At 43.2% G+C, this 17,709-nt stretch overlaps 1 protein-coding gene across 1 annotated transcript in view; it reads left to right on the top strand.

Annotated features, from left to right (window-relative positions):
- Positions 1-17,709, top strand: part of TTC21B (tetratricopeptide repeat domain 21B) — a 557,642-nt gene that overhangs the window by 406,763 nt on the left and 133,170 nt on the right. Inside the window, exons 24-25 of the mRNA XM_085645393.1 lie at positions 8,029-8,190; positions 10,782-10,977. Of these exons, the coding sequence (XP_085501519.1) occupies positions 8,029-8,190; positions 10,782-10,977 (358 nt within the window). The remainder of the gene's footprint in view (positions 1-8,028; positions 8,191-10,781; positions 10,978-17,709) is intronic.

Here is a 17,709-nt window from a genome sequence, read left to right on the forward strand (position 1 = left end):
GCCTTTCGCCTCGTCAGGAACACCAGCAGTTTCGCCCCTTCGGGGCTTCAAGGGCTCGGGTGTGGTACATATCAGAAAGGGCACAGGGACAGTGAGTTGCTCAGTCTTCTACAACCGCAGCTGCTGCTCCCTCCAAACCTCTTAAGCGTGCCCTTAACTGCCAAAGTCACCCTGTCGGGGGCAGCATCTGACACTTTCTGCCAGGGTGGCAGGCGACAACTTAAGAAGGGTGGGTCCTGCAAATTGTTCCGCTGGGTTATTCTTTACCAATTCTCAAAACCCCGCTGCATCTATCATCAGAATGGCCCAAAAGGACAATCTGTCCCTCTGGCAGCAGGACACATAGGCTTTTGGCCAAGTGAGCAATAGAGATGTTCCTTGCACTAGATGTCGATCGTGGTTGTTATTCCTGCTACTTGGTGGTGCCGAAAAAGGACGGGGGCCTCTTCCCATATTAGTCCTACTTCCTGTCAATGCCTTTCTTAAAAAGGACAAGTTCAAGATGCTTACCCTGGAGACTGGATGTAGAGCTTGGTCTGCAGGACGCTTATTTTCATATCCCCACACTGCAGGCGGTAGGCCATAATCATTTCCAGTTTGCGGTGCTGCCTGTTTGTCAACACCCAAAGGGTGCTGGTAAGACCAAAGTGATGGTGGGGGTTGCAGCTCACCTACAGAGGTCAATGGTCCTAGTCTTCCCCTACCTCTGTGGTTGGCTGTTGAAGGCAAACTCGTTCCAGGTAGTCGTCTCCCACTTCCAGGCTACAGCAGACCTCCTAATATCGTTTAAGTTCACTATCAACATGCCAGAGTCACACCTGACCCTTTCACAGAAGCTCCTGTTTATCAGGACCATTCTGGAAACAGTGGAGTTTTGTGTCTGCCCTGTAGAAGAGAATCCAGAATATTCAAGCTTTGATACCGATGTTTCAACCTCAGTCCTGGATCCCAATGAAGATGACGTTGAGGCTGATGTGACTGATGACATCTTGCTGGTCAAGAGCTCTAGATGGCATATGCAGGATCTGCAGTGGGATCTGAAGTCCCATTGGGCCCCACACTCATGGAAGCTTTGTGATCTGGATTTTGGAGGAGACTGCAAAAGATATGCAGTGGTGGCAGCTGGATTGTGATTCGGTTAACAGCAGACCCCTCGTCGCTTGGCGGGTTCCTTGAATGCCAGAATGCGCAAACTAACCAGTCGATGCCTTTTGGATCATGAAAGGCAGTTACTACATCCAGAGGTGGCACATGGTCTTTTCTGCTAATAAGAAACTCTGGCTCGATCTTTTCGCCACTGCTGAGAACGTGCACTGTTAGCACTGTTTTACGTTGGAGTTTCCAAGGTGTTGCTCAGTCTGAGAGGAGTTCCGTGTAGAGTGGAACTTTGGACTCCTGCAAGCGTTTCTGGCGATACCTCTCCTTCCCTGAGTTCTGAAGGTCAGGACCGACTGGGCCCAAGTCCCCCTAGTCGCTCTGAATAAGGCATGTTAGATTTCTGATACAGACTCTAAGTAGCCGTAGATTCCTTACCAACCCTCCCACACCCCCATTCCATGAATTTGTCTCTTCATGTAAAAAGATCCCAAATTAGGACTCTGCATACTAGTCATGACCAATCTGTTTGGCTCCACGTCTGCGGAAGTATCGTGAAAGCAACTAACATCAGCGTGCATGTGTGGTGCTTATATGGGCCCTCGCACTTCACATCCAGCATGGAACAACATCTGTGTGAAGCTTCCAGTGCACACGTCTAATTCTAAATATATTCGGGCTCCAGTCTTGACACATGGGTAAGTACTTAAAAGGTGGGAAATCTGCAGTTAGATAGTCTCTACTAGAAAACGTGTTCCCAAAGGTAAGTAACTTTACATTGATGCTACATCTATAATCTTTGATGTAGGAGTGATAGTATAGAGATGAAGGTTTATATTTAGGACCAGCAATCCTTATGATTAAAAGTTACAGAATTTACAAAATCACCAGGCATTGTGGTACTTCTTGTTTCGGTTAACTGAGCTTCCAAATTCCTAAGATCAACAGAAGGCTCTGATCTTGCCTAATAGTGCCTATCACACAAATGAAATGTCACAAATTATATAGCTTTATAGCTTAATCAGAGCCACCTAATGTAGATTTCAATGGAGCCTAGATGAATATTTTAAATAGAGAGCCCTGCCCAACAATTTAGAGGTGGCTTTTCAATTGTATAAGTGTTAACCAATAACATAATAAAAAAGTTTCACAACATTACAAATGCATCTAATTTACAAATTATACATTACTTTAAAATATGAACAACATAATTGCATTTTCATTTTTTTTTAATTTTTTTTATTTTATTGTTTTTTTATTTTATCCCATGGTGGTGGGAAAGAGATTGACACTGGAACCAAAATCAGGTGAAGATATTGTCCTAGATGCAACGCCCGAAGGACTCATTAATTATCCCACAGAGGAAGCAATTGAGATGGCTATAAAAAATATGCGTGCCTCTGGGGCAATGGGTCCTGACGAACTCCCTATGACATGCCTGAAGCAGGATCCTTTAAGGTGGAGTAAAATCCTGTATCCATTGTTTAAAGCCTGTTTCTTGTCTAAAACGGTACCTGCCTCCTGGAGGGGAAGTATCTTGGTCCCTATTTTTAAGAAGGGAACCAGGGATAGCCCCAGCAATTATCGTTTGATAGCCCTCCTCGACTCTATCGGAAAGGTCTTTGCGAAATGTCTTTTGAATTTCCTCTCCGACTGGGTCGAGGAGAATAATATCTTGCCTCTTGAACAAACTGGCTTCCGTAGGGGGCATGGTACTTTGGATAACCTCACCGCTCTCCATGTGGTTACTGATAAATACGTGCAGGTGAGAGGGGGGGTGGTGTATACGGCTTTTATTGATTTCTCCACAGCGTTCGATAAAGTAGATCGTAGAACGCTGTGGAGAAAATTGGCTGCTCTTGGTGTTCCAGCTTATCTATTGGAGCTTGTTCGGACTCTCCATACAGAGACTTGGTGTAGTGTCTTGCAAGGGGGCGAAAGGGGGCTCTCTCACCAAATTCCGTCCTTGAATGGCCTTAAACAAGGCTGTTTATTGGCTCCCCTTTTGTTCTCCTTATATACTGTAGACCTACCCGCCGCCTTGTCTGTCAGTGAGGGTATTGCTCCGGTGATCGGGGGGACCCCAATATCCTGCTTGATGTATGCCGATGATGTCCTTATTCTAGACTTGACTCCTAAAGGACTCACAAATCGGCTACATGCCCTTCATGTTTTTGCTGCTGCCCATTGCATGAAGATTAATATATCTAAAAGTAAAGTTATGTGCATAGCCGGTAAGAAGAAGTGCCGATCTGTAAATTTTGGATGGTATATCGGCGGCCAAAAACTGGAAGTTGTTAACTCCTATACCTTTCTGGGGAAAATTATCACGGCTAACTTGAGTGAGAGGCCCCATATTGAGCATAGTTCACCCAAAGCCCTCGCCCATGGCAAAGGTTTAAACTCCCTCTCTCAGGCTACGGGGAAAAGGCACTTTTCGTGTTTACTGGAGGTGTACAGGTCTAAAATCCCCGCAACGATACTGTATGGTATAGAACTTATAGAAGTGAAATATTGGGACTTTTGCCATAAGATTGAGGGGAAACTCTTAAGATCCCTATCTTCTCTAAATACTGCGTGCTCTTTGGCCGCTTGTAGGCTCGACTTCGGTCTCAGGAGCGGTTGGGTACAGGGACTATGTGCCCTAGTAAAATGGGTGGCCTGCCTGGCTAGAGCTGAACTAGGGACGATGAGAGCTCTCCTCAGAAGTGAATTACTGGGTAATTTTAAAGAGTTTTCACAACTTGTAAGGAATTTTAGAAAAGCCGTAACCCTTCTAAAATTAGATGAAAACACTTTGTTTTTGTATTCTCCCTTACAGTTAAAACTCGTATTAAAACAGGCCTCGTGGGAACTATGTTTTCAGTCTGATAAGAAGTTAATCTGTGAAAAAAGGGATGTAGACCTTCTCCTTAATTCTTATGTGATGAAGTTGGCCCAACCCTATGTCACATGGAACTTGCCGCATGGTATTCGTAGATTCTGGTTTCTTTTACGTTACGACCTAGTACCTTTAAATCTACTTTTATCCAAATGGTACGGTTCTTCTCCTATGTGCAATTTATGTAAATTGAGTACCCAGGATTGTATGCATGTTTTATTGATCTGCCCTGCGCTCCGTATATTGCGTCTCAGATGGTTAAAACCTATTTGTATCCGTCTGGGCATTTCCACTTTGAACGGCTTTCTTCAAGCACTTTATTGGCCTCCTAATGAAATGTTCTGTTTCTATATTTTTAACTTTTTTAAAGGTTTTTTAGCTATTTATTAACATGCCTCTGGAGATGTTTGACATTGCTTCCTGCTGTAGATCTGTCATTGTATGTTATTTTTGTACTTAAATATGTTTCTTAAATGTCATAATTTTGATATGTACTTGTCTTCTGCTTTTATCATTGTAAACTTCTATGTGGCCCTCTTTTGAGAGCCAAAACATAATAAATAAAAAATTGAAAAAAATTGAATTGGAACCAAAATCATACAGACATATATACATAAAAAATTGCACAGCTGAAAAACATTATTAATTGAGCACTAAAACCAAAGACAAATAGAAATGTAGACCTAGAAAACGATACATTACTAAAGTACATTATTAATTTTTCAACCACTCTTCAAAAGGAGCCCAGTTCTTAGAGGCAATTAAACGTCGTCTCTTCCCTCTAAACTTTTGTACAGAAGTCTCTAATTTGAACCAGGCAAGCATCCTGGCTTGCCAATGACAGAAGGTGGGCGGTTCAGGATTTATCCAGAGAGACGGGATACAAAGTCTCACCATTGCCATTGCAATAAACAAGAAAGCCTGCTTGTATCTTGATCTTTCAGGGGCCGTGGAATATTGATTGCCAGTAATTCCCATTTCTGCAGAAATTTTAATTGAGGATTGAGTGATCTGCATGAGAAAGATTTCGATTTGATTAATGAAGAATGACAACTCAGGGCAGTCATAGAACATGTGGAGAGAATCTGCAGATGGAAATTTGCATCTTGCACAGAGTGAGCTTTTACCCCCACTACCAGCCCCCCATCTGGCCAGTTTTGCAGGCGTGTGATAAAGATTGAACATAGCCATATAACTTTGAGTGCCAAGAGTACCGGAAACCAGAACTGACCTAGCTAACGTCAATGGGAATTTTAAATCAACACAAGGTACTCCAAATTTAATCGCCCATTTATTATTATGATCGGCTAAGTCATGTGGAAGTTGAGACAGAAAAGACTGATACAAAATCCCAATTTTTACTTTCCTTCTTACTAATTCCACAATTTCAATTTTATCAAACAAAGTTGGATTCAAAAGAAGTTTTTTATCAAGAAAACTTCTGAATTGTAAATATTTGAAAAAATGATTAGATTGTAGTTGAAACTTATCTTTTAGAGACACAAAAGAAGCCATCAGGCCCAGATCAGCCAAATCTCCGATATCCCTCAAACCTTGAGAAGCCCAGATGGAGGCTACCCCCTCTTGGAATATTACTGGGAGTAATCCAGAGGCATTTAATGGCATGTAGTAGTTAAGCTTAGGGATATGAAAATGACGCCGTACTTTTTGCCAGATCGCGAATAGTGCCCACACCACCTTAAATCTAGTTTTTTTTAAATAGCTTGGCTCAAGAATGCTTGTTAATATTCTTTTGTGGCATCTCCTAATGCAATTGAATATACTGATGGCACTAAATGCAGCGGAATCTCGTCAGTCTCTCCTAATATTGGAAGAACAAAATGTTGAATCATAGCTGCCCAATAGTAATATGTTAAGGTCGGGACTGACCACCCCCCACGATCCTGCGGGAGACAGGTCCATTTAGTGGCCCTTCTTGGCTTACGATACGCCCATAGAAACCTTTGACAGATCCTTTCAGCTCTTATTAAAGTGGAGTTGGAAATTAAAAGTGGAATAGATCTAAATAAATATAAAAATTTAGGAAGGACAAACATTTTGAGGATATTACAGCGCCCAAATAATGAAAGATGCAAATGATCCAATCTTTCTAGCTTATTGTGGAGCAGATTAGTGACAGAAGAATAGTTCAAATCCGAAATCAGCTCGACATCGGCCGAGATCTGTATACCCAAATATGTTGCCTGTGTACTAATAGGGACTTGGGATATTGGCATGGCCGATGTTTGCAGAATTTGCGTCTTTGCAATATTTAGCTTATAGCCCGAAATTGAGCTGCCAGAATCTCCAATGCCGCGAAAGACCCGGCGACATTATCTGTTAGTACCACTATGTCATCGGCATATGCCAATGCCTTATATTCAATTCCATGAACAGTAATTGGAGAGATATTTTGGGATTTTTCTATCAAAGACAAAAAAGGATCAATAAATAAAGCAAAAAGAAAAGGAGAGCAGGGGCATCCTTGTCTGGTGCCCCTGCTAATGGAAAAATAGCATGATTCATTCCCTGAGATACGTATTTTGGCGGTTGGGGATATATACAAAGCTTGTAGAGCCTGAATGAATCCCGGCGCTAGACCCTTCCAGCGGAGAACAGCCCATAATTGCATTTTCAACTGAAAGCTAATACATCCTGCAAACAAAAATGCATGTTTTGTATTCAATCTCCCTGGTCTCTAGAATAGAAAGTAATGTCATGGCATTCCTTAACATGTTTAAGATCAGATGTAGGAAAGTTTTCCTCATATTAACTTTGGTGCAAGGATGAAGAAAATGCTTTCAGTTTCAATAAATACCCAGCTCATAAACTAAAATGGAGGTGTTATTTTTAATATGTTGGGCCAACACCATAGATTTCTTGTCCTTTAGATAGAGTAGGTCTTCAGCTATGTTTAACTCCTTTCTTTTATCACAAATCCTTGCTTTCTATGATGCAGGGGGAGTTGGCTCAATTCACACCTGGCCCAGATTCACCATAAATGGAATGAATATTATCGCCGACCATTATGTTCTGAAGAAGTCTACCCTCCTTAAATAGGTTGCCCCTATCTCACCACATTCCCCTGACTCTTTCTTTCAGATCATTTTAATCAATATGCTTTAGGCCAAAGCTTCAGTATGTGAGATCTCTCAATGCTAATGGTACGAGACGGAAAACCAGGCCGCATCTTGCCTCTAGTTTCTCCACATGCACCCTGTCCTGCGTAGTGTGCACCTCCATGATTGAATGTTGAGCGGCAACAGTTGAGCGCTTTCGAACTTCCTCCAGAAGTGGTTGATGTTACCTTGGCAGCCAGCCGTCCCTCAGCCAAAATCTGTATATGCTTGCTGTAGGGATACATTTGTGGAAAGCATGAAGAAAATGCTATCAGCTACAATAAATACACAGTTCAGAAAAAAAAGAAGTGGGCCTGTTCCATAAAGAATCCAGCAATCAAAGGAACAATTTACACTAAATATAGATAATATTATCCTAGCGAGACCATAGTTGTAATGAGCATTTTATACTTAAGCTGTAGATTCATTCAGTGAGCAGCCTGCCTGCATCCATTTTATATGGTAAAGTCTTATAAGTTTTGCCTTTAGCGGAGTCCAGCAAAGATTAAACTTGAACATCAGTTAAATTACAGGACGTGTAATGCTGTCGATATGCTGTGCATGCTGACTCGCTTTGACTTCTCTTTGTACTACCTAGACTCTGTTTCTTGCCTATCTGCTTGCTGGTGGTAGTAAATCATGTGTGGTTATCGTTCCAATGAAGCCCATTAGATATTTATCTCATTCTATCCCACACCTCTATTCAAGGATGTAATCAGTCATTAATTTGGTGATGTGATGTCATGAGCATTGCTTGGAGTTAGGAAGTTAAAGTTGTATTTAACCAGATGCTTTTCACTACTTTTTTTGTTGTTGAAACCTTTATGCCAATTTCACTGGAATTGAAAACCAATTTACAGTATGGAAATCAATGTGGTTGCTAAGAGCACCAATACTGAACTCAGGAACGTCTAATTTTTCTTTCCTATTAAGGTATACTGGAGAACCTAATGATGCCCTCCGTCACTTTAATAAAGCTCGAAAGGACAGTGACTGGGGCCAGAATGCAGTTTATAACATGATAGAAATCTGTTTGAACCCGGATAATGAAACTATAGGTGGCGAGGTGTTTGAAAATCTCGATGGTGACATAGGGTGAGTACTACAAATTAATTTCACAATTCTAGCCACTTTTTCTTTCACAGGGTCAGAGATTTTTTTTGTATCATATTGTTAGTAAAAGTGTAAAAACACTGGGTAGTATTTCTTTATATGAAAAGCAGCCTTGTTGATAAAAGTTAGTGTTTAGAAGCTATTAAGACAATTTGGAGAAAAGAGCATTGTGGGGTTCCACATTTATGGGGACAAGATCCAGGTGTATACTTTTTAACATCCAGTACCACTTTCAATTACATTTCTATTTTAGCCAGAGGTTAATAACTTTCAGTGCCCTCAGATTTCTGCAGCTCCACATGTCGGCAGCATAATCACCTGTTCGTCTGAACTGCAGGCTTTACTGATTTGCCTTTCTACTGTTTAAACTAAATATTAATGTAATCATTTAACTTGTTCATCGTGTCTTTCTTTTTTCATTTCCAAAAAGGACTCCAGTCTCCATCACAACTGCTTCTGTAATTTTGTGCCCAGAATAACCGATAAAATCTGTTTCATGATGTAAAATTACATTTGATTGCAAGTAATCACTCCAACTGTGATGTACTGTATTTTTACCTTGCGTCCTTGTCGCTGTGGTATCCAGCTGACCCAATGGATGACATTTATGTCTAGTTGTAGAGCAGTGGTAATGTTAAATTTGAATTCGGACTGGAATCCTACAACTCTTTCAACTTCTTGACTGTTCGACTCTGACATTGCTCAAAAGAGATTTCTCATAAAGCAGTGTCCCCCTAATGAATTCATTTGCAGGGATATGCAACTATTTAAATGAGGATTCTTGTGTACTCCGTGTTCTAGTTGGATTGTGTTTCTGATTATTGCAAAAACATTTATTGTGAATGGGATTAGGCCACATTCCCGAAGTCATTACAAGTGGCACTCTGGTTGACAAGGACCTTTGTAGCCTGTTATGTGCTGAGTGAATGGGTTAAGAATTGAAATCAATTTAAAGCCCTGATTGAAGATGTATTTCAATGAAGTGAGCCATGAAACGTCGACTGCCTCCCACTTGGAAATAGATTGAGGTTGTTATACATAATAGTATGCCGGAGAGGTGGAAAAGAATAAATAATCCTGTGGTTACATAGTCGCAGGATGCCTAAAGCGGGACACTAACTCGCCCTGTATGTTGTTGATCTAAGGTTAAATCATTGTGCCATCATATGTTAAGGTATTGGGAATGCTAACACTATCTTTTTTGGAAAACATTATTCATTAAAGATTAAACACAAGGAGGAGTTTTAGCTGCAAACATAAAACATTTTAGGAAATCATAAAATGTGACTCCATTCTACCTACACATTACAGCTAGTCACTCATATAAAATATTTATGAACATCTCTTAAAATCCAAGAGAGGAGATTAATCAAACTGAATAAGCTCAATAAGAGCCAGCTCTTTGTCATTTCCCTCGCCTTTCTCAGGGAGAATTTGTCTCAGACTAACGGCCCAGGGTGATCACTCATGTGATGAACCCCTTTCGACGCACCCCAACTCCCTCTGGTCTCAAAAATAGGACCATCTAGCACTGGCTCCCTCTTGCTTTATATAGCAACGTCTGAGCAGCCCAGTTTGCATGAAGGAGTATATTTCCCCTTCAAAGTCTTCCCTGAGCCTCAAAATTTCCCTAGTGCCGCTGTAACTAGCTAAGTTGTTCATATCTTTATTCTTTCAACTTCCAAAAGGGCTCTTGTATGCGACAGTCTCTGGTTTGAGGTCAGGAAACATGAAAAGTTTAAATGTTGACCCTTACCATACAGTATCTTTATTTTCGCCATTGCAACCAGAAGCACCTGATTCCTCATTTCAGCTGTTATCAATACCAATATCACAATTGCAGCGTTTTTTTCATACACCCGCTAACCGTCCTGTAGGAATTCAGTAAGTTCTTCAAACGAGAGGGCAATCTTTAAGCTTCCCCTCCACAGAATTTGATTGAGCATTACCCCCTATATTTCGAGACTCAGATCTGTAGCACTTCTAACACTACAAACATCCTCGCCCTCATTGAGAAGTGCTGGGTTCCACCACCAGGTCCACCAACAGTTATCCTCGCTACCAGACAGCAGGGGCAGGGAGGCAACGCAACATTAAACCACCTTCAGTGGGCCTCTTGAGGTCCAATATTTCATCCCCTATTGGAGGATTGCTACTTCTGTGCTTGACCACACCTTCTGGTACCCATGGTGCTTGAGGTTATGAGCTTGTGACAGTGACATACAGTGCTAAAGATCTTGGCTCCCGAAGTCATGCTTCCAGTGCTATATTTTTAATATTTTTTTGTTAATAAAAAGTTTCTTTTATTGAAACAATAAGTCTTTTTGTTCTGTGAAATGAATGGTCTTGAGATGGTTCTGTTTAATGGTTTCCTTAAAAACCCATTACCCTGTCTCCTGAGGTGACACTGTGGCAATTAACTTTCTGCGTCCTCAAATACATCCTTTAGTATATCAATTATGCCTGCCAGTGCTTTACAATATGCTTGTTTCATAATGATTTACTCTTATGTTTATTGCCGATTTGCTTCACTTGTTAAGATGTTATTTTCACAAAAATAATTTTGTTTATAGAAATTCAACAGAGAAACAAGAATCAGTTCAGTTGGCTGCAAGAACGGCTGAAAAATTGCTCAAAGAACTCAAACCTCAAACAATTCATGGGCACATTCAGCTTCGCATAATGGAGAATTACTGTTTGATGGCAACCAAACAGAAACCAAATGTGGAGAGAGCCTTAAGTACCTTCACAGAAGTAGCAGCTGCAGAGGTTAGTATAATCTTTTTCAGCTTTTGACTGCTAGTGGTTTTCTACACTCCACAGGTACTCCTTTTTTTTCTTGTTTTTCCGTAACCACCTTCTAACACTCAGAGCCTTTTGTAAAGAACAGCAATATGAACCCAGTGAGATATTCAATATAATGATACATATGGCATGTTGATTTTTCTTTGCCTTTTTTGTGAAGAAAGGCACTTATTAAAAACAAAAAAATGGGATTCCTCTAACCGAAGATTCCTTGCCTAGTGAATATTCCTAAATTCAAAGCAGTCGGTAGGTGGAGTTGTGTGGCTTCACACCAACGTCTTTTCCGATCCGTGGTGAGCGGAGACGCATATAAGCACCAGCCATGCATACCAACTCTTTTTTTTCCCCGAAATTCTACAGTTTGAAGGGGAAAATATCACCTTCTAACAAACTGTTCAAGCTGTGTAAGGACTATTGCAACTGGATGTCTGTGATGGACCCCATGAAGTACACTCGTTGTGCCTGGGTTCAGAGCATGATGAGTCCGAATGCCATACGGGACCATGAGGTGAGGTTGTATGTCACCGAACATTGTGAGACTCTATGCCATGAAGGGTTGAAGTCAAAAGAAATGTCCCGTTCTGTAGTTAGATCAGAGTCGCAGTTGAAATCTTGGGGTAAGTCCAAAAAGTATTTTTTAATGCATGAATTTAACCCTTCCCGCTACTCTCGGACTCCAGAGAGGGCACACTGGCATCATTATGCCTCCCAATCCCACTCCTGATCTTCTTTGGAGCTGATTTGGACTCTAGTCCCAATGCACCCTGAATTTCCGAGTCCTTCAGCAATGTTACAGCAAATGAGGATATTTGGGCGGCCGTTTTGTGTGTTTTTCACACTTAGCGGCTCCCTTTGGCACGCCTTCGGGCCCCAAGGATCCACAGGGGCTTACCTGCATTTCACAGTGGGCCACAAGCATTTTCAGTGTGTAGGGCTCCCATCTGGTCTTACAGGTGCCGCTCGGATGTTCACAGAAGTGAAGGCGGTGGTCGCAGCACACCTTCAGAGATTAGAGTACCAGTTTTTCCCTACCACAACTACTGTCTTTTGAAGGCGGGGTCACCCAAGGCAGTCCTCAATCATCTCTAGATGATGGCGAACCTCCTCACACCATTGAAGTTTATTATCAGTGAACTGAAGTCACAACTGACTCCTTTGTAGATATTCCCTTTCATCTGAACCATTCTGAATACAGTGCCCTTTTGTGCCTATCCCCAGATTGGAGAGACTACGACATTATGATCCCTATGTTTCAGACTCTTTCCTGGCTCTCAGTGCTGGTGACTTTGAGGCTGCTGGGTTTGTTAACCTCCTGCATCATGCTGGTGAAATATGCTAGGTGGCATATGTGGGCTCTGCAGTGGGACCTGAAGTCTCAGTAGGCACAGCACCAGGGGAATCTGTCAGATTGTATCCAGATTTTAGAGGAGACTGCAAAAGACCAGGAGTTGTGGCTGCTGGTCTGCGATTGGGCCAGTGGCAGATCCCTCTCCTTACCCCACCCAGATTTCACAGTGCTGACAGATGCATCACTGCAGAGGCCATCTGAGAGAGGTGGAGATCAGAGGCCTTATGTCTCTAATGGAAGATAGACTCCACATCAGTTTGTTGGAGCTGAGGGTGATTCGCTTGATGTTGAACGTCTTCCTGCCATCAGAGGAAGGCTGGTGCGGACGACCACAGATAACACCACCACCATGTCATACTGCAAAAATAATTACGGGTGAGGTCTTGCAGCCTGAGCCATAAAGCTCTATGTCTCTGGAGATGGCTAGAACTCCAAGTAATTTATTTGGTGGTATACCACCTGGCAGGATCTTTAAACGGAAGGGCGGATAAACTCAACCAATGAAGATTAGCAGACCGTGAATGGCAGTATCGCTTGGAGGTGGCGCAGAGTGTTTTCTATCAGTGTGGGGAACCGGTGTTCGATCTTTTTGCCTTCCGAGAAAATGCAATGTCGGCACTTTTGCACGTTGTGGTTTCCAAAAGGACTCTCGCTGTGAGATTCATTCTGTCTAGAGTGCAGCACAGGACTCCTATATGCATTCCTGTTACTTCCTCCCCTGCCTTGATTCTGATAAAGATCTGGAATGCCTGGGCCCAAGTCATTCTAGTGACACTGGATTGGGCCAGGAGATCTCCTGTTGCAGCAGTAGAGCAAGGTACCGCATCCAGGCCTGCACAATGTGCATCTCTATAATTGTAGATTGAGCTGCAGCAGTTGACCTCCTTCAGCCTTCCTCCAGAGGTCTTTGATGTCATTTTTGCAACAGGACGTCCCTCTGCAAGAACAAGGTACACCACTCATTGAGACATATTTGTAGCTTGGTGTGTCACCTGCCAAATTGATCTACTGCAAGCCAGGTTGTCTGAAGTTTGGTTTATTTTACCCCTGGTCCAGCAAGGACTTGCAATAGGAACTGCTAAAGGTTGTTTGACTCTTTCGTCTTTTTTTTCTAGGTGGCAGACAAGCCTTCTTTATTTAAATCACTGGTTATAATGAGATTTTTTAAAGGTTTGCAACATCTATTTCCACCAACGCCCTTTGAGTTGTCACAGTGGGACTTGAATTTAGTTCTCTTTTCATGTGCACCCGATGTGTTCTGCTGCACAGTTGTCCCTTAAGGGTTTTGACATTCGAAACAGTCTTCCATATCACCATTACACCCGCACGGCATGTTAGTGAGCTGCAGGTCCTTTCTCTTAACCCACCTTAAAAAACATCCTTCCCAGATAAGTTGCTGAGGACCCCCACTTCCTTTCTGCTGAAAGTGGTCACTTCATTTAATTTTGGCTGGCTATCACCCCTGTCTGTCATTCTTTGCTCCACTGCAACCCTCTAAGGAGGAAGAGAAACTCTGCCATCTGGACCCCAAGAGAGATTTAACAATTTACATAGATTTCACCAAAGAACATCAAGTGGATAACCAGCTTTTTATGGGCTTCTCCTGGCAAAGGTCAAGGCAGTGCAAAAATGTACCATTGCCAATGATTGTTCTCTGCATATAGACCTCCTAAGCAGTGGTGAAGTAGCTTCCAGAATTCTTATTGGCTCATTCCACCAATGCTAAGGCTGTTACTGCCATGATAGAACTCAAAGCACCTGTCCTGGAAATTTGTCAGGCAGCTACATAAATGCAAATTTGTACATACATTCACAAAGCACTAATGCTTTGACAATTGCGTCTGTCGAATAGGGCATAGTGCCTGTTCGGTCCTGCAGTACTTTTGAGTCTGAGCTAGTTCACAGACAGACTACCTTAAAAATGTACTGCTATGGTATCCATTCACAAGATGAGGAATCTATAGCTAGGTATCCATTATAGGAACAAGTTTATTTCCTCTCGGTATCTATCTTCCTAATGGGTACTCCCTATCCACAAATTCATCATCTGCCCTCACAACACCCTGTTCAGTGAAATGGGCTCCTTTTCCATCTAGAATGGTTCTAATCTAGAGATATGCTCACTGGTTGTGCCAGTCTTCCCATAGACTTTGAGGTCACAGCCAATACGTGTACATGGGTGTGGCGCTTTTATACTGTTCTGCTAGTCACCATTGTAGCAGAACGTCTTCAGCATGGAGTTGCTGATGCCTCATACCAGCATGCAGGCATGCTTAGTAGAATTTTCCAGATCCAGTCTGACGATTGAGAGAGTCCCTTATAAACGGCATCAAGGAAAAGGCACTTCCTGGAATATATATTACTCCTATATAATAACACAATTTGATATTTTTAATCGGTATCGTACTAAATTAACAATGCATTTAATAAGTCTGATGAACATTAATAGGTAAACATTGACATCAATTATTCAGCAATACCATGTCAATATGGATCAAAATTATAGTCCTCCCAAAGACTGTAGTCTTCATCCGTTAAAGCCATCGCTCCCCTGATGGAGTGAGCCCCAATGGTTGATATATCTACTCCAGCTTCTTGTAACACCCATCTCACCCAGCGGGCAATAGTGGTTGCCGAGACCGCTTTAAAAAGTTTCTTGAGAGATATAAAAAGTTGGGCCATCCCCTGAGGACGATATTTTTTGGTCATGGTCTCATAAGCTCTCAAGCAGCGCACAACGCACAATTTGGGGTGACCCGGGACAGCTGGATAGTGACCCACTCTGGTTTTGGTACTTCCAGAAATGGGGGGAAAATACCCAATTCTGGATAAACATACGTGCTGTAATGTCCAGTGTCCGAACATCGGATACCCTCTTACAAAAGATGAGGTCTAACCGCATCGCCAATTACAGGTTAATTCCTTACACGACCGGTACTGTTTATCCTGCCAAGACCCCAGCATACATAGTACTATGTTAACATCCATAGGGAGGAGTACTTTGGAGCAGGAGGAAAAGATAAACAAATTCCCTTCAAAGTCGACAGATCAGAGGATTTTCCCCCACCGGAGTGCCGTGGAGAGGCACGTGCCCCTCTTAGCTTGCTTTCGAACATACATTGATTGTGCGATACGCCAAGTTCTTGCCTGCCAATTCAGACAAGAAGCTAACGATATGCATTATGCCTGTCCCCACGGGATCAAGATCCCTTTGCAGATACCAGCCCGACCATGTGCGCCAAGCCGTGTAGTATCTCTTGACCATAGTGTCTGCCCATGCTCATCTGATGGGAGCGAAAGCCTCTGTCGAAAAGCCCGGAACTTACCAATGTCCCCTGTAATCCTCCTGGCCATCAGCCGGGGACATCCGTCCTGCACCAGTTGATGCAAGTTGCCATGGGGATCCGTCAGCAGATGAGTCTGGGAAAGTGGGATTGAAAAATCCATGGAAAGTTCCAGAACTGGATTCCATATTTGCGACTTCCAGAGTTGTGTTACCAAGATCACCTCTGCCTTCTGATACCTGACCAGCGCCGTGAGTTGGGCGATCATTGAAAAAGGAGGGAACGTATACCCCCCAATCAGGCTCCAGTCTTGCAGGAATGCATCTGTGACTTCTGCAAACGGATCTGGGCGCCAACGGAAGAAGCGCTGTAGTTGATGATTCAGGCTCGATGCAAATAGGTCGACCTCACTGGGACCCCTCCGGTCCACAATCTTCTCAAATAATGTGATATCTAGTTTCCATGTGCTGTTTTCTTTCAGGTGTCTGGATTGGCAGTCTGGTGCCTGATTGGGTTTCCCCAGTAGGTACTCCTCTGTAACCGACAACTCATTCCACAAGCAGTGATTCTAAACGACTCTGGCCGGGCCCGCCAGGATCTTGGATCAAGTGCCCCCCCAGGCAGTTGATATACCACACTACAGACATGTTGTCCATCTTTATTAGAATGGAGCAGAACACTTTGTTGGTCGCTAGGCTGCACACTGCGATGGACCCTGAGAAGAGTTTCAAACAACTGATGAGAGCCTCCTTATGTTCTGACCACTGTCCTACTTAGGTAATATCCCCACAGCGTGCGCCCCATCCTTGCCAGCTGGCATTGGATTCTATTGCTAGATCCAAAGCTGACTCAAATATTGCTGTGTCATTCCAGGCGTGCATATGGTCGAGCCACCACTGCAGATATGTACGGGCCTCAGGGGAGAGGGATAGTTCCTGTGTATACGTCAGTCCACTCCTGAGATGTTGGCCTTAATCCTTTGAAGATCAAGGTAGTGCCCAGGGCATGGAAAAATCGCTTTGATGGATGAGGACAGCAGTCCTACGATACTGGCCAGATGTCGAAGTGAGAATGTATCCTTCTCCAGCGTTTTGCGCCTTTCCTGATGCATGAGAACCATCCCCTTCTGGGGAAGTTGGAGTGATTGTGTCACTGTATCAATCTAGAAGACCAGAAAGGGCATTTATTGGGCCGGGACAAACTCTGCTTTCTGACCATTCACACTGAATCCCAGATCCTGAAGGAGGGAACTAGTCATTAGGAGTTTAGCAACTAGCGTGGATCTATCCTTGTGCATCAGAAGGATTTCATCCAGGTATACTATCAGTCTTACTCCCCGTGCCAGTAACCAGTCCATGACCGGCCGTAGCACCTTGGTGAAGCAACATGGTGTTGAGTACAGACCGAATAGAAGGCATATGGATTTGAAGACCCGTCCTCACCAATCAAATAGCAGAAAACACCTGTGAGGTGGGAAGATTGGGACTGTAAGATAGGCGTCCTTCAGATCCAGTCACACTAGCCAATCTTCAGGTAACAAAATGTTCTTTAAGAGGTGTATCCCCTCCATGTTGAAGTGGCGATACACCACCCACTGGTTGAAATCTTTTAGATTTATCACTGGTCGAAAACCCTTGTCTTTCTTTTCTACAAGGAAGATGTTACTCAGAACCGCCTGAGGTGGAGGGAGGAATAGGTAAATACCCCTTTCTCTAGGAGTTTGGGCACCTCTGTTGACTACCTGCCTGCCTTCCTGAGAGAAAACCAGAGGCCTGGGGCGGATGTGTTGACGGGGGGAGCCGTAGAACTCTCTGTGGCATCCAGTCACTGTCTGAAGCACCCATGCATCCCCTGTGACAGTCACCCAGTTTTGTCTGAACCTACAGTCCGCCCCCCCCCCACCCTGTGTAGAGAAGAAGGGAACTCAGTGGTGCCAGCTGGTGCGTTGCCACCGGAGGGGTAGAACCCATCAAATCTGTCTGATCTTGCCACTTAATGGATTGGCGAGTTTGAAGCTTGTGGGGTTTAGAAGGGTACATAGGCCGGTGGAGCGCCCTCTACCTC

Source organism: Triturus cristatus, chromosome 3_1, assembly GCF_964204655.1.
Source record: "Triturus cristatus chromosome 3_1, aTriCri1.1, whole genome shotgun sequence".
Classification (NCBI taxonomy): domain Eukaryota; kingdom Metazoa; phylum Chordata; class Amphibia; order Caudata; family Salamandridae; genus Triturus; species Triturus cristatus.